Source organism: Trichoderma citrinoviride (assembly GCF_003025115.1).
Source record: "Trichoderma citrinoviride strain TUCIM 6016 unplaced genomic scaffold BBK36scaffold_1, whole genome shotgun sequence".
NCBI classification, from domain to species: domain Eukaryota; kingdom Fungi; phylum Ascomycota; class Sordariomycetes; order Hypocreales; family Hypocreaceae; genus Trichoderma; species Trichoderma citrinoviride.
This window is the reverse complement of record NW_020194709.1, coordinates 767230-791478: the sequence shown is the minus strand read 5'-3', so window position 1 is coordinate 791478 and position 24249 is coordinate 767230. Positions and strand designations below refer to the sequence as shown.

The window sequence follows — 24249 nt, the reverse complement described above, 5'->3', positions numbered from 1 at the left end:
TCGGCGGCCTTGGTCTGTCGAAGAGCCGTCCAGCGCGGACGATGTATTACGGAGAGGTGGTATTCGCAGGTAGAGAGTGAGGTATTACCCAGGCCTGGGCGCCGAAAAGAGGGCCTCGGTGTGGACTCAGATCGAGCGCGTGCGTCTGTCCTTGTGTCTTGCCGACCCTGGTCGAATGTCTCAGCGTCTGAGGGGAGCGATGCCGTTTTGATCTGAGGCTTTGCGTTGCTATGCCCGGCTGGGATGATGGCGGAGGCCGGCCGCGGCGCTTTGCAGTTGTTGCTCTCGGGGACTGAGACTGAGACGCCCTGGAGGGTTGCGGGAAATAAGGAAAGGTCGAGAGCCAAAGCCGGAGCCAGAGAATCAAGAGTCAGAGTCAGAGCAAAGGCGAGAAAAGGCGTTGATGCTTCGATTCTAGGGAATTGCCTAGGACCTGCTAGCAGCAAGCCGGTTAGTAGCGAAAATGGGGACGTGAAGATGGAGACTGACCGATAATACTCCCGTCCCCCGTACCTGCCGCGCTTTCTGGTGATTACAGACAGGCAGGTGCCTGCCCGTGGCGACCTCGCCTCCAGGTCTCGGGTACCTCTACGCGCTAGATGCGTCCGGGCTTCGGACCGCGTTTGGGATGACTCTGGACGGAGCGCCCGCGTATTCATACATGGACTTGGCGTACCAGACTTGGACGTGGAAGGGACCCTCGTGGCTCGCAGCCGTCGGGTCCCACTCAGGTACGGATAGGGTACTTTCCGACTCCAATTCTCAAGGCACAGTAAGAGTACTGAGACCGAGTACATGTAAGTATTGGTTCCCTCTATTTCACCGTTGGCATGTGCTCGAGTCGAACATGGCGCTCGTACTGCAGGTGCCTTCCAGACCTGCTGCGAATTGGAGACCTCAGAGGCGAGGTACTGGGTACCACGTTTAGAAATGGACTGCTAACGGAACAGGGCACCATTTGCTCCTCCAGGTAGCACCTACCTGTTCCTTGTGTGTTCAGGATATCCGTCTGTACAATCACCTCTCACATTCTCCCAAGCGCTCAAAATGCAGCAGAGCAAATATGGCGCCGAGAAATAACACGGAAAAATTAGCAAAAGACGAGGGGAACTAGATTTCGGTACCAATAATCCATGTTCGCAATCTGCCAAGCAGGACCCTCAAGGGTAGTTACTGCAGACGAGTGTCGTTTGTACCGAGAACGGAGCTGCGCTTCTGCTAAATGGGCTCCACCCATCGGGCCCCACCATCCCGAGGCCCTGAGACCATCTTGGACTCGCTACTACCTTACGGTAATAACTTGAAGCGTTGGTCCATTGGTAGACGGGATGTACATGTACGAGAGCGGATGATGCTGCGGTAGCGGTTGGAACTTCATCCCAAGTCGAGAGTACCCAGCCAAGGCAACGCACACTTGAGCAGGTCGGGGACGATCTATGTTCTCCGTCAATGCAGCCACAAGCAGCGTGATCAGGACGATCAGGAGAGCACAGCAAATCATGATTCGCAGACCGGGTACAGGATGATGCACGCAAGCCAGGGACCGGACAACGATAGACGCGGTTGTGGAGCGGGGAAGGCAAAGTTCCCTGATGTGCCTTGTTTTCGGCCGTTTGCCTTTGCAGCTCGAGCATTCAGCTTGTTGCTCCAGTCAAAGAGCTGGTCGGCGTGAGTCTGTATTTGTGCTCTAGGCCCGAGACTGACTGATCAAAAAAACAAGATTTCATGGCTCTCTGGGCGATCCTACAGATGGCAGAGCGAACTTGGCAGTTGAGGAAGCACCTCTCCTGACTGCTGTTTTGGTGCCGCCGAAATCGAAGTCCGAGTTGATACTCCAGTATTTCAGAATCATGTACGAACTGGAGTGTACGAGAAGACTAACTCAGCATCAATCCACTAGCAAGCACCTCTGCTTTGCAGCAAACCGCTCCGGCAGCTTTTCCCCTTTGGAGTCCAGGCTTTGACCTCGTCCCCGCGCCGATGGACCGCTGCTCCCGCTTCACAGCCGCCGTGTTGCGTGTTTCGTACTCGGTACCCAGTAAGACTGGGCGTCTTCACTACGAGTGCGTACCGGTACCGTGCTCGCACTCTGTCGCGCGACGAGAACGTCCACCGGTCCAAGACAAGGGTCTCACGATGGAGGTGGGCATTGCAAGCATGCAACGCAACGGCTGTTGAGGGACCGGACCCTAGTCCGAGTCTGCGCTGCCTTGTGGGGGCTCTGGGCGTGGGGGAGGCAAAGAAATCAATGAAAATGGAATACCATTAATTGCTGCTATTAGTAGGACAGAAACTCCCCTCGCGGCATCCTCATACTTGTACAACTGCTTCGTTGGAAGTGCTGGTAGGTAGGAATGGCTGGCAGCGAGCGTGGAAGACGAGGCCAAAACAGGCAAAGCATCGGCCAGTGATGAAGCCGCGTGGCTGTTGCATCCTCTGTCAATTTATTGACGCCGTCTTTGGCCTCAGCATCAGCCCGTGGCGCTACTCTTGTGGCCACCGTTGGAACTTGGTAGGTCCCTTATAGAGGCAGCGACTTTGAGGCTCCCGTCTTGCTTCAGGTAAGGTACGTTGAGTACGCACAACCAGGTCCTTCCACTAACTGTTCAGGATATCTTGACGCAGCGCGATGCAGCTACTACTACTCTTCAACTTACATGAGACTCCAGCACTGTCTAATATGAAGCTCCTCGCAGCGGCTTGTGACGCACCGCGGGAAGCCGATGCATCTGGCACAGCCGATGAAATACGTACTTGTACTGCAGTACAACTACTACAGCCTTGATGCAGCCGGTGGTTCTTCCCGCTCTTATCTGCTAGCGGCAGCTTTATCTCGCTGACCAACTCCTCTGACATGTGCTTGTGGGACTCCATCTCCAAGCCCCTCCAGCCCCTCATGTCTCGACCTCTTCTCTCCTCCTGCGTCTTCTTCCTTCAGCAGTAATACTACCGGCATGTTTCTCTTTCTCCCCTCTATGCCCCAAAACAGCGCCACACAAGCAAGAACAGGTTGCCCTCCCCCTCCCTCCTCTTCTTCTCTACCTAGCCAACTACATACTAGCCGCCTCCCTCCCTTGCAGCCCTCGCGATGCTCAGGCCCTTCTTACCCCCGAAGGCTGTCTCGTCCTTCGGCTGCTCGTTGGCCTGCTGCCCCCACCCCGCTGGGTAGCTGGCAGCGGGCCACGCGCTCGAGCCGGTTCGTTCTCGTGCATCGGAATCGCCAATCCTTGTGCATCGACCAGCTACCCTGGCCGCCTGAGTCCGGCAAAAAGGCTGCACAGGCACCAATCATGGCACCGCGACGCCGCTATTGGACGAGCGCGGCCGGTGCTAGCTGAGAGAGGCAAGCCGTCGGTAATGGACGACCGTGGGCACAAAGAGCAACAGCTTGGATTTGTCAAGGTATTCGTATGAAGTACCTCATCTCTCGTCTTTCTCTCGTCTGCCCATTCCACTTCCCGATTCCTCAGCCAGGCAGTCAACATTTCAAGTGCTACTACCCTGTGCTCCCACGTTCTCTCCGAGCAGCTAACGAGCCGTCGGGCAGGGTGCTCGGGCGGGCGGGCATTAGCCATGCGGGCCAGCCCAGGCCACGCAAGGGAGACAAAGCGAAGAGCAACTCGACAGGACTCGAGCGGCAAGAACTCGTCGATGTACACGTACATGTACGAGCTGTGTGTGTGCTTGTCCTTTGCGTGTGTGTGCTGAACCAAAACGCCGAAGACGAGAATTGCCGCGAGCTGCCACAAGTAGGACTCGAGAGGAGTACTTACATGTGCTGCTTTCTCCTCGATCGCCTACAGACTGGCTTCCACGCTGCGGTTCCTGGATCCTGTCCAATTCAGGCTATCTATGTTCTGTTCATGTCCGGTGCGCCACAGACTCGCTACTGAATAGTTCCGAGCCAAGTTCATCAAGGCATGGAGAGTATGATGCTCGTCACGAACGTCACTACAGGTCCAAGGCGTGTCCTTACGGCGCAGCGCGCATGGCCTCGGGATCTAACCCCGAAGGGCCACACCCATTCTTACCCGGCTCGCTGTTCCGCGATCCCTCGTGCCTCTCTATTTTTACCCTACTGGAACAGCGGCTCACCGATTTAGGCTCTTTGAGGGATCCTGCGAGTGGCGCTTCTTGCCGGAGAGGGCCCCCCCACCACGACCAGAGGACAAAGGCTGCCTGCATTCTGGGTCCATACATACGTACAGCAGATTGGCCGGCTGGTCGCATGTGGTGGTGGTGCATGCTTGCATGTTGCATGATGCACTCGTCATGATACAGGGCCAATCAACATCACCAGACCCAGCTCGTCGCCAAATGGCCCGGCCACCGAAATACAGGTACGATGCGGGCGGCCGCATTTTGATTGATTCATAAAAGTATGCGGACTTGGGTGATTATTCTTGTGTAACGTGTTCATGTCATCTCAATGATATCGTGTACGAAGGAATAACGTACGCATCACAAACTTGTCTGCCCATGTGGTGGTAACACTTGGGTATGCATCGACGGCCTGTTTGGCAGTGGGGGATGAGATGACCTTGACGCTTTGGATGCTACTTGGCTCACGCTTATGACGGCTCACATGACGACCCTGATCATGGTGAATATCATGGCTCAAAGGCCGGCTATTCTCAAAGCCGGATTTGCAATGATTGACGGGCGCCGGATGGCCTGCTCTTGACCACCCCACGCTCCAGCCCACGAAGGCTTGGTGACTACTGTACCTCTGCACATTACTACCAACTCCGTCACTCTAGGTATCGTTATAGGGCCGATATATCCCGGCTAGTCTCGGAATTCCAACAGAGACATGAAGATGTCCCGGGCCAAGCTCCAAGCGATCGTTTCCCGGACCCTGCATGCATATCGGCATCAAACCGATCCCGGATGTTTCATGTCTCTGCTGGTGTTCGTACGACGTCTGGAATACTACTTGCGCATTGCTTACTTCGATCTCTCCAGCATCTGCGTCTGCTCATACAGCAACTACAGAGCCCTACGAAGAATAGGGAGTTGCTGTACGCCACGCTCGTTGACAAGGTGCATACTAGGTCCTACCTGGTAAGACTCAGCAGCCACGACCTAATAGTCTCAGACATCCGGGGCTCTGGATGCAGCTTTGGGCCTGTCAATTGACGCCACGGAAACAAGTATTCAGGGTCACTATGATGGCTCAACCAACGAAGAACTGAGAATCTAGTCAGCCCGGGCATAGTCAAGCGCCACCGGCTACAATCAGCCAGCCCCTTGGACGACACACAAGGGGACTTGGGGTGAACAAACTCCAAGTCCTTCTCTTTCATCATTCCATTCATCCGTTATACTTTTGCCCTCTTTTTTTCAGTTCGTGCTCCAAGTAACATGCGAAATGGCCTCGAATCTGGGGTTACACTCGGTCTAATCTGCCGAGACACCTCAGCCGCCAGCCATCGGAAGCAGGCATTTCGTTTTGACGGCTAAACATAAACGGTGGTTGACAGGCGGAGACTTCCATAAGATCCGGCAGTTGCCCGCCACAATTCCCTCGCCGCTGACCGTCACACACATAGGGTCTCTTGGATGTAAGTGTGACAGTTACACCAAAGTTGTACGAGCCCTATCCTGACTTACCTAACTTCTAGACCGAGCTTCTTTCTAGCAATAGACTTGTTAGAGGCCAGATTCCCTCCCATAGGCTTTGGTCGATTGAATCAAGGCTTGGATTTCTTGTCAGGCAGCGGTTCTTTCTGACGCCCGACTTACTGTTTGTTGATCCCTATTACGTATCCTCGCAGGAGATTCTCGAAGCTCAGGCTGACAAGTCCACGATGTTGTCTACATAGCGGGTTACAATTGCTGTGAAAGCTCATGTGATGGCTCGAGCAACTACATGTTGTAGCTCTGCTCTCTCTCATCGACCTAAGGTACGGCGCATGAGTTGTGCCCAAGCGCGAGCGGTGGATTATCCTGGGGAAAGTACACGTCCTGTTTACCACCATCTGGTCAAAGAGAAGCCTCGATCAGCTCTCTGCGACTGGCCTTCATGTTTTTCATCAATCGTTGCTTCACGCCTAGCCTCTAAGTGGCCGTCGATCTTCCAAGAACCCCCAGCATCGCCCAGGGGAGCCGATCCTTACTCTTTCTGCGTGCGGAAATGTGGACGTCTTCCAGTTCCATCACTGACGTCGACGAACCAGCGGGTCTGTGTGCAAAGGAATAGATGAAATCTAAGAGCCTTGGTCGAAGAAGGAGGAGAAAAAGTAAGGACTACCCAGGACATGGTTTTGCTATTCATCGTCCCTGAACTGGCGCGCTTTACCGTACTCACTCCCACGGCCGTCCCGCTTCGCCTTGGCTCTCACTAATGAGCGAATATCTCTCTCGATGAGAGGCTCCTGGTTAACCGCAGTCGCAACGCTGCATCTGCTCATAGCTGTTGATGTGACTACGGCACGGACTCTCGCACCGCAGCTTTCGAACCAATCCGCTGTGAGCGATGTCCAGTCGCCGACGGTTCCGCTAAAGTTGGTGAATACCGCGCCAGGGAAGCCGATCAAACCAGGAACTGAGCTCCGTATTCTTCCCGTTGGAGATTCAATCACCTACGGCTTCCTGAGCGACCAAGACGGCGGTGACGGAAATGGATACAGGCTACGTCTTCGGGAGCTTTTATCAAGTGAGAGACAAATTCTGACTTGCCAGGGTTGTTGCTGGCTTTCATTAACCATATCTTAAATGCTAATACACTGAGTGCAGAAGACAAGGTTGTGTTCGCAGGCACAGAGACATCACCTACCGGGAACATGACGGATGGCTGGTTTGTATGGAACAGAAACAACCCCTCACTGCAGTCTGTATATGTGTCTCATGGGATGCTCATGAGATGCAGGCGGATTGGTACCTGTGTCGACTCATAAGCTAATCGACTTCATCCTCGATCCACTGCTAGGCTGCGTGGAACGGCAAGACGATCCAGTACATCTCGGACCATGTCACGCCCTCGCTTGAGCAACGTCCAAATATCATCCTGCTTCACGCTGGGACTAATGACATGAATCCCAACAGCTCCATTTCCACCGAGGGTCACGACCCAATAGCTGCGTCTGAGCGTCTCGGACGCCTGGTTGACAAGATGACGGCATCGTGTCCGGACGCCGTCATTCTTGTCGCCATGATCATCGGGACTTGCAAAGCCGAGCAAGCACCGCAGACGAAGGTGTTTCAGTCGTTGATCCCCAAAGTGGTAGCGCCGAAGCTCAAAGCTGGAAAGCACGTGCTGGCGGTGGACTTTACGACGTTTCCGCTGGACGACCTGAGAGACTGTATCCATCCAACCAATGAAGGATATCAGCTGCTCGGACACTACTGGTATGACTTTATTGCTCAAATCCCGCAGCATTGGATCACGGCTCCGGTGGGAGACGATCCTCAGAGGCCGGAGCAGAATTCTGCCAGACGTTTGCATACAAATATGCCTCTTCTGGGCCTTTTGGGTATATTGCTTGTGTTGATGTATGCTTGATCCGATCAACATGGGCAAGGCTGCTTCGATTTGGTTAGCTCTTCCCCCTTTGCACGGGGTTGAGGTCATCAAACATTCGGTCTCGGGCGTTTAGACGAAGGCGATATGAGCCTGGAACTCACAACTCCAAGCACATACGACCATAGGTAGAGGAGAGCTCGGGGTCCCGTCTGCTCCCCCATAGATAAGCCTCTAACCGGCAGATTAGTAGTTGGGTGGGTGACCACCAGCGAACACCGGCTGTTGTATGTTTTTGTCCTTTTTTGCTTCTTTCATTCTTTCTTTTTCTTTTCTTCGTCCTGGATGGACGTATATAAAGTTACTGAAAAGCATTCTCCTTCTTCAGCCTTTGATCTGATGAGAAATTATTAGCGGCAGCGGAATTTAATCAAGAACATGCCATATATGATATGGAATATGTATGCTGTGATGGGGCGTGAAATTGAACTCAAGGGAAGAACTTGCGAGTATTCCTCGCATAGTCGTCGCACCGGGTCCACCATAGGTAGGTTTTCCCGAAACTAGCCCCTAATTCCACCTATATACTCAGACGGTCAGACAGACAGATATAGGCTCGAATCGGACCATTTGAATCGAAAAAAGAGATAAATTGTTAATTAGAATAAGAACGAAAGAAAAATCAGCAAAAAGCAAAAAATAGGGCAACTGGGATGTTTTGCTCCCGGCAGGGCTTGAACCTGCGACCTTCGCATTACCAACACTTAGCTTGGAGGCTGGAGTATTAGTACGAAGCTCTAACCAACTGAGCTACGGAAGCCCTCAATATGTTACTGCCTTGTCCTAATCCTTCCTATGATACTGGAGCAACGCCCTGGGTCCAGGACGTGGAATTCCTTCTTTGTATTTCTGTTATTCCGACACTGACATGTCTTTTACTTGCGTGTCCATGTATTGACGATGCAAAGCAATGGTCAAACACAGAGTAACATTTCATCCTATCCTGGAATGCTTCTCAGGATTCTGATGAGAGGGTTTGCCACATTCATCAACACTTTCTCCTATATCACACTCTTACACAGAAGTGGAATCTCGAGTATTTCCTAGGGTAGGTAGGTCGTCACAAGATGGACACAACAGTACATTTTCAGCATCATGAGACGTAGCAGATAGGAAATACACACAGTACTATGAGGTTTTCCATGAAATAATGCAAAGAGCAGATATGTAGGTAGTCGTATTGCATTGCAGGCCACGATGTTCTTCTTCTCGACATTCAACCTCAGTACAACTTCGTATTCGTACGAGGTCTTCACCAAGAAGCAAGCGTCGGTAGCCGCTCCGCTTAGTCACCCACAAGCTTCCCTCGGCCCCACTATGACCTCTACCAGCATTCGACCTCTCTCAACTCGGAAAAGAAACAAACCAAGAAGCGAACATCAACATCTTTCGATAATCCGACGCCAGCCCAGTCTTTGCTCATTTTCGCATAGCAATTGCATCGAAAGATAGTTCATAGTACGCATTCCGAATCACCACAGGCGACAAGAGCGAACGAAACAGCAAACCCCAACCGAGGAGCAGATTCCCATCTGCAACCTACCGAGAGCCATGCCCAAAGAAAAGAACTACAACCCGGTACAAGCCCAGCGCAAAGCTGACAAGGCCCGCGAGATCAAAAAAGGCACGTCGGGAATTCCACCCCTCTCTCACCCTAATCTGTAAGGAAAAGAAAGGAAGACTAACAAAGTTGCCCTTTCACCCTCAACAGGAAAGGCCGAAGCGCAAAGCCGTCGCAATGAGAAGCTCGCGCGCAAGAACCCGGAGCGCATCCAGAAGCAAATCGACGACCTCAAGGCCGTGGTCGCCAAGGGAGGGAAGCTGACGCGCCACGAGGAGCAGGTCCTCGAGGGCCTGGAGAAGGAGCTGCAGCTGGTGCGCAAGGCCAGGGACGCGCTGGGGGACAAGGCGCCGAGCTTTGGTCGCGGCACCTGGGACGGCTCGAGGTCCGGGGGAGCGCTGGGCAAGCGGAGGCGCGGCGGTGACGACGATTCGAGCAGCGACGAAGACGTTCCGGAGGACGTGAAGAGGATACCCATGCCGAGGGACACACCGCCGCCGATACCAAAGGCCGAGATGGACAAGTGGTACGCGAAGCGGAGGGCGAAGCGGGAAGCCGAGAATGCGGCCAGGCGACGCGAAACGAGCGGTGATGAGGCGCGGGACGGCCAAGAAAACGGCAAGGACACCAAGGGAGAAAGGGGACAGAAGAATGCGCCGCCAGTGGAGCCCAAGACGGTCTACGAGGCGAAGCCGGTGGTGAGAGATCTCAGGAAGGAAGCCGTCTCGGCGTTTGTTCCCACGTCGGTGCAGTTGAAGATGAGCAAGGGCAAAGGGCAGGGCGGGCTGATGGAGCCGGAGGAGGCAGATCGGCTCGAGAGGGAGGGATACCTGAAAACGGCCTCAGCTGGTGGGCGAAATGGCGATGGGGCTGGGGGAGCACAAGAGGACGAAGACGCCCAAATGGCTTCTCGTCACGTCATGATGGAGGAAGTGGAAGATGAGGAAGCATGAGAGGCGTGATAGCCGCCATCTCGTTTCGTCTTGTTTGCATGGTTTGGCGCATTCCGGTTTCAGGTCACGGCGTATTTGGACGAGTTTCATTCATGTGTTACATAGTCGATAGTCGAGCTCATTGGCTTGAGTCTCATGAGGGATGGATAAACAAGTCAAGGTCAGTTCCGTTATTCCCTCGAGCCGTTTGAGTCGGCAATAATGAGAGTATGATCATGTGAGGTTGTCCGTGATACCGATTGGTGGCCCTCATGCCCGACGAATCAGAGTCTTCAGCACAAGGTACTGTGGCACTCGCTGCAACGGCATCCCGAGGCTCTGGTAAAAGTTAGTTCCTGTTGGGTTAGCCGGCCACACAGATGGGATGGAAGAGCCTGTCGGATGATGCAATTCCAATGCCACGCAGATGCATGATTTTTTTATACTCACCTCAAGCTCTCCAGTCCTCTTCTTACCCAACAGTCATTTTTCTTGTGAGGTAAGAAAAAAGATGATGAAGACCCCGTTCCGAGATCTTTTGATTCTCATTGACCCTCTTTCACCTGAATTCCGCGCCTTCGACAACCGCAGTGTCCAACTTCGTGTCATTTTCTGACGTACAAAGTATATGAAAAGCTCCATACAAGGAAGTTTTCTTCGTCTTCGCCCCCATTTCATCCTCCACAATGGAGACTTCCGATAGGTGGAGCAGCCCGGAGTGCTCCGTCTCCCGCAGGAAAAAAAAAAACCACCAAGGAGCCGCTAATCTCAGCTATGACTTGGCAGCGCCCCTCGGGCTCTCTCGGGAGGCGGCAGCTTGGGGGCGGATCTCGTTTTCTTTGTTCTGGGGTCATGGAGACTAGCCCAATGATTGCCGAGATGCTTAATTGCAGCATCGTGCCTTTGCATGAACGGGAGGCGTGAGACTCGGGTTGTTGTTGTTGTTGTATTGTGTTAGTCGGGCTGTTGCTCGTACACGAGATGGCTGTTATCAAGAACTGAAAGCACCAGCGGCCATGTTGGGAAGCCAAACCCGGATACTACGCCATTTCCACGATGCCCGATCTCATTGCATATACTAGTCACCTCGGCTGACAAAGTCGATCGAGCATGCAGAATAAGCTGCATTTCAACCGGCGATAACCAAAGAAGTGGACCATCGTAGAAAACGGAGAGAAGAATGGAAAAGTTCTGCCCTGTCAGAAAGGACAAGATCCCGCGTCTGTAACTAGGAGAGGGAGGCTGGCGGTGGAACTGGCGAGGAGCAAATGGCGAGTTTCCATTACCTACACACGGCCTTGGTGCCATTGAGTCCTCGGCGCGCGAGCTCTTCGACCTGGTGCCTGGGTTCCACTCCGACAAACGGGTTTGTCGCCCCACGCCGCCCGCGGATATAAACGATTAGCATCCATACTCGTAGGGCGCCGGCTTGACAAGTTGGCAGCGTCCAAAAAGCCAAGACCTTGCTTCACTGGCTCAACCTCTGTTCTTCCTCCTTTCTCGTGTTCTGCTTCATCCGTCCTCGACACGACAAGGCAGCTCAGAAAGCTTCTTTTGCCCCTTTTGCTTCCTATCCTTTTCATCTTCACACACCCGCCTCCTCTCCATCCTGTTTGGCCACTATCGACAACAACTTGGATACAGCTGTCGACAGTTCTTTCATCATTAGACTTATTGTTGATTGTTGTTGATTCTCTCTGACTCCTGGAAGCCGAAAATCAAGCACAGCTAAATTTCGACAACTCTTCTGGGGAGGGCCAACAGAGGGAGAAAGCCCAGACACAATGGACGCCCTCCAGGTCAACTCGAGAGCGATTCACGATGATGCCGAGCCCGAGCCCGAGCCCGAGATGAACAGCTTTGGCTCGTCGTCAGACGAGAAAGAGTCGGTTGGCGTTCCTGAAAAGACTGTCACCGCGGCAGAGCATCCTCAGCAGCACTCCAGCCAAGATCTAGAACGACAACAGACGATGAGATCGACGGCATCGTACCAAGAGACCTATCCCGAGGGCGGACTCCAGGCATGGCTCGTCGTGGCGGGCTCCTGGTTCGCAATGATCGCCTCCATGGGCCTGATGAATAGCATCGCCGTCTTCCAGGCCTACACGCTCAGTCACCAGCTCAAGGACTATAGCGAGGGCACCGTCGGCTGGATCTTCTCCATCTACACCTGGCTGGCCTTTTTCGGTGGCGTCTATATCGGCCCCGTCTTTGACAAGTACGGTCCAAGATGGTTAGTCGTCGCTGGATGCGTGTGTACCGTTGGCGCCCTGGTTGGCATGAGCTTTTGTACAGGTACGATCTTGTTCAAATGTTTCCATGCTTTGATGTTCACACCAATGAGTCAAATCACGCTCCATCTCTTTCATTTTCCTGTCTTTCCATTCTGCTTTGTTGTCCAATGTTTGTGTGCAATCCACCCTTGTTCATCATCTTGCCCCTTTCCTTGTGCCTAAAGGCTAACTTCCATTCTCAGAGCTGTATCAGTTCATCCTGTCCTTTGGCATTCTCGGCGGCCTGGGCACCTCGCTCACCTTCACCCCATGCATCGCCGCAGTGGGTCACTGGTTCAAGGCCAGACGAGGCTTCGCCACTGGTCTTGCGTCGACGGCGGGAGGAATTGGAGGCATAGTCTTCCCCCTCATGCTCACCGCCTTGTTCGACCGCATCGGCTACGGCTGGGCCACTCGAGTGCTCGCCTTGATCTGCCTCGTGTGCGGGCTCATCGGCATCAGTCTCGTTCGATCCCGTCTCCCCCCGGCCCAGAACGCAAAGGCCCATCCCGACTTTCGCATCTTCAAGCAGATCCCCTTCCTCCTGACGACCCTGGCCATCTTCCTGTTGGAGTTCTCGCTCTTCATCCCCTTGACCTACATCGCCACCTACGCTCAGGACCGGGGCTTTGACACCGCGTTCGCCTACCACCTCCTGCCAATCATGAACGCCGGGTCCGTCATTGGCCGAGCACTCCCAGGATACTATGCCGACGTCGTTGGAGCCTTCAACGTGTGCCTCTTCTCCGTGGCGCTCTCTCTGGTGTCTTGCCTGTGTGTTTGGCTGCCTCTGGGCCACACAAAGGCCGGCATCATCGTCTTCTCCTTGCTCTTTGGCTTCGGGAGCGGCAATAGCATTGCCATTGCGCCAGTGTGCATCGGCCGCATGTGTAAGACGCAGGAATACGGCCGATACTATGCCACCACGTACACGGTCGTGTCGTTTGCGTGCCTCATCGGCATCCCCATTGCCGGCAGCATCGTTCAAGCCGACGGCGGCTCCTACACGGGCCTCATCATCTTCACCAGCTGCATCTACGTTGGATCAGCCTTCTTTCTCGTTCTCGCCAAGACGTGGCAGCTTGGTTGGAGAAACTGGCGTGCCAGGTATTGATTGGTTGAGACAGTTCATCTTTCGTCTCTCATAGAGACAACAAGCAAGCACAGTCACCCGCCCCTTTTCAGTTGCTCCCGTCGATTTTTGTCGTTCATCTTTGCAGGACGGGAAGCGGAGATCATGACCAGGTTCATGGACAGGTATCCACAAGGTTCGGCGCTGGCGTTTCGGTTCATCATGATGAAGAAAAAAGGAATTGTTTTCACGTAATGAAGGGAAAAACTCATGTTTGCATTGGCATCGCGTTTTGGCTTGTTTGTTTGTAAGCACACCGTTCTGCAGGTGTGTCATCTAGGCCGCATATAGGGAGCCGAAAATTGGTGAAAAGCGAATTAAATGACATATATTGAGATGCCCCCGAGGTTGCTGCTGGTATCGTGAAGTCCATGGCCTTTAGTACAGGACCCCTTCTCTCCGAGAATTGAGAACTCTCGCTCCTACTGATCCTGTCAGTCCTTTTCTCTGCTGCTGTATATCCAGTTCGGTAAATGTGACTGCCCCCCATCTTGAAAAAGATTGGGTTTTGTTGAATCTATGTTTGCTCAACGCTGTTTGACTTGGCAATGTGATCATTGTGAAGTTCTGCCACCGCTGGTATAATGAGAGCTTCAATCTCCTCTTCCGGGTCTCCCTCTGGCACCTCGTCCGGTCGAAGCGGCCGCCCCTCGGCATCGCCCCAGCCGCCACGTCGGGCGACGCGGAGCCACTGGTCCTCGCGGCCTGGGGCGACAAAGACAACTTCCCATTTGCGCGTGGAAAGCAGGTTCCCGATGACGAGATGATGCTGGTAGCGCTCAAGGCTGTAGCGTGCCTTGTGGACGAGGATCCGAGGATCCGTCTCCAGCTTGAAGCTGACAATCATGCCCAAGGGAGCCCAGCCTTCGACAAGGCTCTTGAGGAACTTGGGGACAGGGTCCAGATCTATAATGAGGCGCTTGGAGCGCGGCACGCGGGGGGAGGCATCGAAATTGTCAAAAGTCTCTTCGTCTTCTATCTGTGGCGACGGTGACGACTTGTCCTCGGGGTAGAGCCTCTCAACAATGTTGGTTGACTGGATCTTGTGCTCGGAGAGGCGCTCCGGCGGGACGAAGAAATCTGACACTGCAGCTGCCAGATAGAGCAGGCCAGCCGAGCCAAGCGGCGCCATAAGCCGGGCGATGGCGCGGAGCTCGTGCAGGTAATCGCCAATGGTGACAAAGGGCAGCAGCAGCAGCATGTTGTCGCGGCGGGCGCTCTGGTACTTGCGCAGTACGTCTAGGATCCTGCCCGAGTCGCTGGGCCTAACAGCGACGCGGCCGTCGGAATCCTCTTCGAGGAGGTCGAGGAGACAGTCGGTGGAATGGGAGTAATGGCGGGAGTAAGGGAGGAGGCTGAACTGGCGGTGGAGGAAGATGACGGCGTATCCAGCCGAGAGGAAGTACTCGGCACTAGTAGCACCACGGGTTCCGGCAGAGAAGTTCTGGTTTGATAGTGATGGAACCTTAGCATATTTCTTGTGACGACGTCATCCCAATTGATGATGAAATAGAACAAGACAAGAGACAAGAGACGAGACCCCCAGAGAGGCGAGCAAAGATGCTTCACATACGTCGATAAATCTCACGGTATTCTTCTCCAGGGGAACAGTCGTTCCTCCAGAGGTGACGAGAACCACGCGCCGGTTGGCCGCAGCATGTTGCGTGATGAAAGCCTCGGCTAGCGCAGTGTGAGCGGCCAGCTGCTTAGGAGGGGGATTGGTTGCGAAATAGGCGTCCTCGGCCTGGAGGGATTCTGACGCAGGCATAATGTCCGGCGTGGTGTTGAGAAGCAAAGACGTATGCAGTAGGTAGCAGCAGTTGTTGTTTTGGATGCAAGGCTACCAAATGAAGTTGGAGGTTCAAATAAGGTGGGAGGACGTTGCTCGTATTAGAGGTTAAAGGTACGGCGGGGTTATCAGATAAGGGAGAATGGTCAGCTCCGGAGCGGGAAAGAGCGACTAGCGAGAGGCAGACAATGGAAGGTGCCTTGTTTGCGAACGGGCAGGCAGAAAGACCAATAGAATCAACACGGCGATTGAAGTTGAATGTATCTTGGAAGCGAAAGAAGGAAGAAACACGGCAAGCAACTCGCATCGCGGCGTCTCATACATATATCCTAGGTGTGCTCACAACTACGAAGCAGCTCCCATCATGACATACTTAGCCAAGCCAACTGAGCCAACTGTGTTACACAAGGCAAGTCTCTCTTCTCGTACCAATCATACGAGCATGTCCCAAGGTGATGGATGATGATAATCCAGTTAACGAGCATCAAGAGTGACGCAAGATCTGCAGCTAAAAGTCTCCTCCCACCAACACCAACAGCATCTGCCACAAACTCGACCATACAGACCCGGAATGTCCCTTTCAGGTGGTGACAGTTTGGCCGAGCCACTCTGCCGGCTCCGGCACAAAATGCCCATGGGCCGAAATTCCGAACCGGCGCCGCAACCGGCTTTCGGCTCCGCATAAAGGTAGCACCCAGACAAGGCTGCTCTCAACAACATAAGGTACCCGACCGAGGCAGATAGTAGTATTTATTGTCGCTTCCACCGTGCATGTTACGCATCCACGAAATCTAACAGGAGCCAAGTCGACATTGATGAGATTTCATAAGGTATCTATATACATATATGATCATTCAGTGGCTGTTATTGCCCACTCATACACAATGCGTTTCTCTATTTGCTGCTGCCGCTCCCCGCCAATCTCCACGCTCTCAGCGGCAGGCTCTGCAAGTGCAACACCTTGGGCTTGATATACCACACAAATGTCGCCACACCAAACAAGACGCAGAGGATGTTGACGGTGTAGTACCCGTCACGAACCATCTCGCAGCTGCCGCCGCCGTTCAGGCACCGCTCCTTTTCTCCCTGAATAGCGCACGAAAAGGGCTCCGTGACAAGCGGGCCCTTCAGGTTGCTCGTGCCCGGCGAGCCGGGGTGGCATGTCGCGACGGTAAAGGAGTCTACAAGCTTCAAGACGAAGTAGCGAGGGAATGTACCTCCAAGGTTAGAGACGCTATAGAAGGAGAATTGTCAGTAACTGTCAAGGTACCCTAAAAGGAGATGAAAGACTCACGTTGCGAGGAGCGTCATATAAGTGCCTCCAATAACCGGATCTGAAACCTTGGCGTGGAAGGCCGAGACGGCCACAAACATGATTGTGTTTGTAAACGTCGAAAAGACATGTTCGCCAATGACAACAAGGAGATACCACGTCGTCACCCCTTCCGCAGGGAACATGGCCACCGTGACCTGCGCAATCAGCGCGGCCAGCAGACGGCCCGCAAAGCCCCAGCACCACAGCCGCATGGGCGTGTACTTTTGCGACCACATGCCGGCGTAGTATCCGACACCAATCTCAAAGGGAAAGTCGATGAGCACAGTAAGAGCCATATTGTCCTTGCCGAAGCCCTTGTCGAGCAGCTTGAGATTCGTCACGCCGTCGTTGGCCTGGAAGCCAATCTTGGCAATGAGGTGCACGATGATGATGGTCTGCACGTTGCGCAGCTTGAGAATCCCCCACATGATGCGGTAGACGTCCCAGACGCCATCTTCGTTCTGCGACTTCTCCTCGCGCTTGAGCAGGCCCAGGCCAATGGTGACAATGATGTAGGTCCACCCCCAAAAGGTCAGATAGCCTCCGAGAGAGACGAGACCGTCGTCGGAGGGCGTCGTCCGAACCCACTTGTTGGCAAAGTCGGAAGCGTTGAGAGCGAGGAAGACGGTGTAGGACATGAAGTGGCCCGCCGTCAAGCCCACGGTCTGCGCCGTCGAGGCATACGACACGTTTCCTGGCGTCAGCAGCGTGAGGGCCCAGCCGTCGACGGCAATGTCCTGCGTCGCGCACATGAGCACCAGGAAGAACCACCAGAGCATAAAGGACCAAACGGTAGGGCCCTCGGGCTTGCCAATCTTCTCCATCATCTCCTCCACGTTGGATCCCAGCCAGAGCATGCCAAAGCCGGACAGGAACTGGATGGGCACGATCCACGTCTTCCGTCGGCCAATCTTGGAGCTCCATACGGCGTCGACAAAGGGGCTCCAGAAGAGCTTGAGCGAGTAGGGATACGACGCGAGGCTGAAGGTGCCGATTTCGCCATACGACATGTGGTTCTTGAGCAGGAAAGGCACCGAGCCCATGGCCAGGCCCATGGGGATGCCCTGCAGGAAGTAGAGCAGGACGAGCAGCAGGAAGCTCCTCTGGTCCTGCGCGGGCAGCTGAAAGAAGCCGACGTCGGTGGTGGCAGCCGGCGACTTGGGCACGGGATCGTCTAGGGAGAAGGACTCGCGGGACATGTGGTTCGCCGCGATGCTGTTTGAATCCTGGTGGCTGGCGGCCTTGCGCCGCATCTCAACGCCGCTGCTCATCTTGCCGTTGCCGTTCGCCTCCCGCTTGAGCGAGAGGGTAGGGGAAGGCTTTGACGAAGGCGACTGAGCTCGTCTTGCACGGGCACCCATATAGCGCGATGTAAACTCGTTTCGGGCCGGCAGGGCACAAGATCAGGGAGAGTCTGTCGTTGGTCTGGGGCGTCGTGCGCGTCTCGGGTCGTCGGCAGCTTTGGGGGGCGCACGAGAGCGGTAGCGAGGGGAAGCTTTGCAGAACTGCTGGATTTATCGACGGTAACGTGAAACAGCGCAGGCGAGGCTCGGGTTGCTCAAAGGAATGGCGGTCGAGACAGTCGGGATTACGGGTGAAGCGTGGAGCGTGGAGCGTAAAGGTAAGATGAACGGCGACGACAAAAATGCCCCGGCACTCGAACAGCTGCAGAGAGAGGAGAGAATGAAGGTGAGGGCGCCAGACACAGTCCGCGCCGCAAAAGAAGAACGAACGGGATGAACAGCCTGACTATTGCGTCCAGGCAGCAGTCGCCAGAGAAATATCAGAATAGCTGAATTGTTGTTGTTTTTGTGGTCTTGTGCTCTGGTTTGGTGTGGAAGCTACCGTGGCCTCAAGGGCGTGTTTTTGGCCGGCTCGGCTTACATACAAAGGACGGAGGCAAGCCTCGCCACACAGACTCCCACAAGGCGAAAGTGGAAACGAGCCAGCGGAGAGAATCTTGTCAGAAAAGACGCCAGGAACCGGCACTAGCGCCTGCTGTCAACGATTTGAAGTGAACCCTTTTTCTTCCCCAGAAATGCTACCTTTAAGACGCTATGACGAGATACATATGATGTCCATGCCATAGGACCCTACGAACATTGGGAGGAAGCAGTCTGCTCAGATGTTTGTGTTACAACCTGATACAACGAATACATACCCCTATTGCCTTTCTTCTTAGTTTTTCACTCTCGTTACGTATTCAGAGACAGGAGACGGATATGCGAGGGAACGGATCCAATACGAAGTATTACAGGCTGCAGCAGACTCGACACTGAATGGATGGAATCGGGGCTGCAGGAGCATCGAAATGGAATCCAATGCAGGATTCAGTGCTCCGACCCCAATCATTGGACGCCCGGCCACAGGCAGCGCACAGCACCAACGATTGGCGCCCCAGTGCTCGCAGTCAGGCTGTGGACCGCTGTGATTCAGCGCGCTCACAGGGCGGGGAAGCGACGGATGCTGTCAGGGGCAGTTCATTCGGGTGCCTCGACTGCTCCTTTGGGAATTTTCTCGGCTCGGCTCATCGCATGACAGGCCCGCCTTATCTTATCGGCGAGGGTCTCTGCTGAGCTGCATCATTGGTGCGGTCGTTGCCATCATGCGACCAAACAAAACAACAACGTCAAGTCAACATTCAACGCTGCATTAGATTCACACACGAACACACTTCAGCGCCGGGCCCGCCGCACCTCGACGCGCTTCTTCATGTAGCCCTGACATTGCAAAACATCAGAGATGGACTCTACTCCGGATGAGCTGCAAGTCGACCCTCTCGACGAGGAAATCGCATCTCTCAAGCAACAAGGCAAGTTCTGCGCAAACGCTTCACCTCGATCGCGTCAAATCAGTTACGCATCGCATCGCATCGCATCACGCGCACCCCCAGACTAACAATTTGCTCATCCATACAGTTGCTCATCTGCGCAAAACCCTCAGAATCGAATGCTCCACCATCCTCTCCTCGCCCTCCATCCAAGAAGCCCTCCTCTCCTCCCTAAACCCTGAGCCCTCCGCCAAATCGGCCGCCCTGCGCCCCCGCAAGCCCCGGAGGTCTGTTGAGCGCGACGAGCAGCGCCTCCTCGCCCGCTCCAGGCAGCAGGAGGCCTACAACCAGCAGTGCCTCTACCGCATCGCCGCCTCCGTCACCGCCTTCAAGGTCCGCGATCCCGACCCGGCCGCCGTCGATGACGGACACGTGCTCGGCCTGCGCTTCGAGATCATGACGCGCGGCCAGTTCCTGCAGCCCTACTACGTGATGCTCAACCGGCCGTATCCCGGCAACCCCAAGTTCCTGCGCGTGCATCGACACACTGTTCCGCCGGCCATTCCGCTGCCGGGTCTGGCGGCGAGACACTTGCCCGCGCCGAAGCAACAGCTGGAGGACGAGGGCGATGCATCATCATCATCGCCACCCAAACAAGACCTTGAGCGATTCGTCAAGTCGTTGAGGAGGGAAATCATGAGGTACCACAACAGGCTGGGGGTTTCAGCAGATTTGCGGCGGAGCCTCGGAGCGCACAGCAGCCACAGCCTGATGGCAGCCGACGGCTCATTGCCCCCAAATACCATCGTCGACGTGAGCATTGCGGATACCGAGGCGAAGCAAATACGGCTCACCTGGGCCGACGAGCGAAATGGCCGCCTGGTCATGGACGATGACGGCAGGGTGGTCAAGTTTATGGTGTTCGGGATGGAGGGGAGGGACTGGGAGACAACAAGACAGCTCGGAGAGAGTCAAGGACGCGTCGAGGACGTGGCCAAGATGTTGGAGGAATATGCGGCTGGAAGGGAACAATAGCATCCATCATTCAATTCTTTCAAGAAAAGCGAGGCGTTCAGGGGTTTCAGATGGGAAGCACGGCGTTCAGATTCAAAAGCAAGGTTACAACAACTCTTTGGGCAAGGGAAAGTCTCAAGGGAGCATTTTGCGGTTCACGATTTTCACGACAGATATATATTCAGTGGGAGAGGGAACATTATATCGAATTCCCATGCAACGTTTACTGCATGACACAAGGCACAATTATCAAAGTTATAAACAACAATCAATTCAATCCAATCACAACAGATTATCAAACTCCCACCTCATACACCTCGACAGCCACGAATAGGCCATCACCCCGTCGAGCGTATGCTCAGCCTCCTTGCACGCCAGCGTAGCCCCTTCGCGAGGAAGATTCGAAGATTAAGTAAGTAACTGTACTCAATAAACAAAAAGGAAAAGGCGGTAGGCTGTGTTGTCCCCACCAGACGTCCCATAAACTCATCAAGGTATGTGCAGTCCTCTTACTTTGTCTCCCTCTGGAGCACTAAATACACTGCTGATACAGCTTCCATCCTCCGGCTTGACTCCTTGCACACTTCCCGTTTACAGGAACAGGGCGGCAACGGCACCGGCGAAGAGAGCCATGCCAGCGCCCTGGGTGCGGCTGACGGCGCCGTTGGGCAGGGGAACGGTGCTGTTGCCGGTAGGGAGAGGAGCGGCGCTGGGAGCAGTGCCGGCAGGAGGAGGAGGGCAGTAAGCGCCGCTGCAGCCTCCAGCAGGGCTGGCCGGGGCAGGAGGAGCAGCAGGGGCGCTGTAGGCGGGAGCAGAGGGAGCAGAGGGAGAGCACTCGTCGCCAACGCAGCCGGCGGGCGAAGACTGAGCGGGAGGAGAGTAGGCGGAGGTGGGGTAGGCCGGGGCAGAGCTGTTGCCGGGCACGGGGTAAGCCGGGACGGAAGAGCCAGCAGGAGCCGAGGCGGGACCGCTAGGGACAGCGGGGGGAGCAGTGAGGGCGGGAGCCGAGCTGCCAGGGACCGGGTAGCCCGAGGGAGCACCCGAAGGAACGCCAGAGGCAACGCCGGAGGGGGCGCTGGAGGGGGCACCAGCGGGACCGGTAGCCGGGAGAGTCTGGGTGCTCAGGGTGACGACGCCGGTGTTGGTCGGGACAGGAGAGGCGTTGGCAGGCGACGAGGCAGGCGAGGGGGAGCCGGCAGAGGACGGGGCCGGCGTCTGGTCGGCCGTCTTGGTCTTGGCAGCCTCCACGGGGCAGATGGTGGTGGTCTCGGGGATGACGACGGTGGTGGTGTGCTTGCCGTTGGCCGGGCAGTTGGTCACGGTGGGAGCGCAGCTGATGACGGTGTGCATCGAGGTGACGCTGACCGTGCTGGTGGTCCAGACCTGCGAGGGCTGCTCCGGCTTGCAGCTGTCGCCGCAAGGGTGGACAAAGTGCCAGCCATCGTTGTCCTCGTCGTCGCACTGGTCAATCACAACGCCGTGATGGGCCGGGTGCCAGACGTTCACGTGGCCGGGAGGAGGGTTGCCCGTGGGCTTCTCCGCCGCGGCGGCCGGCAGGTCGATGCCCTGGGGCAGGTGGATCTTGAGGTCGGCACCAAGGTCGATGGTCTTGGTCAGGTCGACGTTGAGGCCCAGCTCAAGAAGACTGGTGGCGGAAACAGCCGTGGCGGCCGTGGCAGCAAGAAGAAAAGACTTCATGGTGATGGAAATGAATGTTTTGAGTGAGTGGACGGGTCAAAAGAGCCCAAAGGGGTGCGTCGAAGAACAAGGAGCGGAAGGGGTGGAAAGATGCAAATGAGGCTTGCTGAGGGGAGCAGAGTCAAGAGAAAAGCTCGGCATCAAGGGAGGCGAGATGATGGTCTTAAGTAGACCGCCAACGTCTGCTTCATCAGAGTCAAAGGCGCCTGTCCTTTCGTCTCTCATCCTCATCCACCCCTCCGCATCCTCCGCCTCGCTCTCCCACAAGGCCCAGACCGGCCCCTCCCCTGGGTCCTCGATGGACAACCCCGTTATTGCGGGCAGGCTTGAAGAAGGGGGCTGGCTCAACAGGAAATTGGCCACAAGAGACAGCGGTAGTGACACCGAAGGGGCGAGAACGGTAGCAAGCGAAGATCAGGTACGGAGCACCAAGTGCATGCATGCCGGTGGTAATAACACTACCGGTGGTGATAGCAGAATGCAGTAATAACAGCGGCATCAGAAGTGGTCGATCCTGACGCAGGGCTCCGTACATGAGCGGAGCACGGCACGGTCGAAGTCGTGGGAACACCAGGTTGCAGTTCTGTCGTGGCATTGGCAGTCTCAAGGTGAGACTAGCTCGTCTCTCACCTTTCCTCTTCTCTCTTTTCCCCCCCTCTCTCTATCTTTTCCTAGAGTCCATTCAATCAGATGCTCCCATCGTGGTCCCATCCAAGTCTTGGAGCACGAGGCTCGAGGGAGAGACAATGGGCCAAGAGGCAGAGCGAGAAACAAGCCTTGTGCCCTTGCATGAGGCGGCCATGGGGTAGATCGGATGGATACTCTGTTCCTGCGCTAGCGGCAGGAGAGAGCCTCGCTTGAAGAAGCACCGCACATCACACTCTCCAGCACTCGCTTTAGCGATATCAGGGCCTCTGCTTCCTTGCCTTTGATTCCCCCCTTTTTGGACGCCTTATCCTCTCCTGGAGAGACGAGTGGGGGCAGTTAGTTGCTCGCTTCCTGTTGATGCCAATTGAGTCATTTACCAAGAGGACGACAACGAAGTTGTATCGAGCAGGCATACATACGGTTGGCACTGCGAAGCACATCTCGTCCCCAGTGGGTTTTGGCATGAAGTAGGACATATCGTCAAATGAACTGGCGGATGGATGGATGTGCAAGTTGAACGGACACTTGTGTAGCGCAAGTCATAGACAACCCCCTTGTCTCCGGAACCCCGGTCGTCGGTCGATGGAGCCCCTTGAGTCTGATGAATTGTGGAGGCCGGTGGGCGATCTTCACACGCCAACTTTCCAGGTAGCACGCGGGTGGGCTTGTTCGACTTTTGGCCACAGCCGTTGAAGAATCCTCGCAACCTCGTCAATAAGCTTGTTTGAGGCGGCAGTGGCAACAGGGCACGGCATTCGCGGCTGTGATACGAAGTGCCTCGTCTGATGTCCAGTGGCGGTCGTGACACCAACGCCGCGGCGTACTTTGTGCTTCGTCAATGGCACATCCACAACCTGACCTTGCCGGTACACGGCCACTGTTCCATCTTGAGTCTTTCTCTTCGTCTTGCCGCCACCGCCCCATAATCAGACAACTACCTAACTGCCTCCCCGTAGTATCTGGACATACAACTAGCAACTGGAGGTGAACCAGTCATGGCGGATAGGCAGGCCCCTATGCCGAGAAGCTGTTCCATTTCCGCTCCCCGACCGGCCTTAGATGCTTGTAATTGCATGATGGCACATGAATGCCGAGCTGGGTCCTAATGCAAGGCGGCCATCGCCTGTCCGGCTATGCTGAAAATAGCATCGCACAGTCTGGGGAAAGAAGCGAAAGGGCGAGAGGGGAAATAAGACAGACACCTCTTCAACCGGACACTGCTAGTACCCCCACTGCCGGTGGCCAAATTGGGTCCATGGCAAGCTTCTCGAACAAAGCCAGCCGATACCGCGGTTTGCTCCAGACGCGACGGAGCTGCCAGGGACGAAAGAAGCTGCAGTACTGAAGAACACATGGGCACTATTATAAGCAGAGACTGCCTCAACCAGAGGCACCCATCAGTCGCTGTTGCTCTCCGGTCTCCTGCAGAAACACAAGGAAGCTTGTTCGTACATGCAATTGGGGGTTTGACAATGCAACGTGCGCATCAGGATTCGTTCGACAACTTCACTTAGCCACATTAATGCAAACACGTCCAGAATACTGCAGTATAATGATCGTTGATCCCATCGCCTCGCGCTTCACCTTGTTCGGCG

At 55.0% G+C, this 24249-nt stretch overlaps 8 protein-coding genes and 1 non-coding gene across 9 annotated transcripts; 4 read left to right on the top strand and 5 right to left on the bottom strand.

Annotated features, from left to right (window-relative positions):
• Nucleotides 1-3057: 3057 nt before the first annotated feature.
• On the bottom strand, nt 3058-4185 carry BBK36DRAFT_1137015 (hypothetical protein; the record flags this gene model as incomplete). The annotated part of the gene is made up of 4 exons (XM_024893128.1): nt 3058-3273; nt 3501-3672; nt 3774-3825; nt 4032-4185. The coding sequence occupies 4 exons, from the start codon at nt 4183-4185 to the stop codon at nt 3058-3060; spliced, it is 594 nt and encodes a 197-aa protein (XP_024753665.1).
• A 2181-nt stretch (nt 4186-6366) lies between these two features.
• On the top strand, nt 6367-7504 carry BBK36DRAFT_1173960 (carbohydrate esterase family 3 protein; the record flags this gene model as incomplete). The annotated part of the gene is made up of 3 exons (XM_024895895.1): nt 6367-6658; nt 6739-6803; nt 6932-7504. The coding sequence occupies 3 exons, from the start codon at nt 6367-6369 to the stop codon at nt 7502-7504; spliced, it is 930 nt and encodes a 309-aa protein (XP_024753664.1).
• A 677-nt stretch (nt 7505-8181) lies between these two features.
• Nucleotides 8182-8282, bottom strand: BBK36DRAFT_t3. The gene has a single exon. It is a non-coding gene; the product is annotated as a tRNA-Ile (tRNA).
• Nucleotides 8283-9041: 759 nt separating this feature from the next.
• BBK36DRAFT_1133932 (hypothetical protein) lies at nt 9042-10273 on the top strand. Its single transcript, XM_024892138.1, has 3 exons — nt 9042-9146; nt 9234-10185; nt 10251-10273. Exons 1-2 carry the CDS (start codon nt 9074-9076, stop codon nt 10034-10036), a joined length of 876 nt encoding a protein of 291 aa, XP_024753663.1. The 5' UTR covers nt 9042-9073; the 3' UTR covers nt 10037-10185; nt 10251-10273.
• A 1526-nt stretch (nt 10274-11799) lies between these two features.
• On the top strand, nt 11800-13402 carry BBK36DRAFT_1155155 (MFS general substrate transporter; the record flags this gene model as incomplete). Its single annotated transcript, XM_024893798.1, has 2 exons — nt 11800-12310; nt 12492-13402. 2 exons carry the CDS (start codon nt 11800-11802, stop codon nt 13400-13402), a joined length of 1422 nt encoding a protein of 473 aa, XP_024753662.1.
• A 535-nt stretch (nt 13403-13937) lies between these two features.
• Nucleotides 13938-15188, bottom strand: BBK36DRAFT_1107538 (DFP-domain-containing protein; the record flags this gene model as incomplete). The annotated part of the gene is made up of 2 exons (XM_024889265.1): nt 13938-14864; nt 14994-15188. The coding sequence occupies 2 exons, from the start codon at nt 15186-15188 to the stop codon at nt 13938-13940; spliced, it is 1122 nt and encodes a 373-aa protein (XP_024753661.1).
• Nucleotides 15189-16102: 914 nt separating this feature from the next.
• On the bottom strand, nt 16103-17993 carry BBK36DRAFT_1133931 (hypothetical protein; the record flags this gene model as incomplete). Its single annotated transcript, XM_024892137.1, has 2 exons — nt 16504-17993; nt 16103-16443 (listed from the first exon to the last, which is right to left on the bottom strand). Exons 1-2 carry the CDS (start codon nt 17883-17885, stop codon nt 16104-16106), a joined length of 1722 nt encoding a protein of 573 aa, XP_024753660.1. The 5' UTR covers nt 17886-17993.
• A 1273-nt stretch (nt 17994-19266) lies between these two features.
• BBK36DRAFT_1173933 (hypothetical protein) lies at nt 19267-20329 on the top strand (the record flags this gene model as incomplete). Its single annotated transcript, XM_024895894.1, has 2 exons — nt 19267-19378; nt 19443-20329. The coding sequence occupies 2 exons, from the start codon at nt 19267-19269 to the stop codon at nt 20327-20329; spliced, it is 999 nt and encodes a 332-aa protein (XP_024753659.1).
• A 570-nt stretch (nt 20330-20899) lies between these two features.
• Nucleotides 20900-22006, bottom strand: BBK36DRAFT_216 (hypothetical protein; the record flags this gene model as incomplete). Its single annotated transcript, XM_024897920.1, has 1 exon — nt 20900-22006. The coding sequence occupies one exon, from the start codon at nt 22004-22006 to the stop codon at nt 20900-20902; it is 1107 nt and encodes a 368-aa protein (XP_024753658.1).
• Between the last annotated feature and the right edge of the window lie 2243 nt (nt 22007-24249).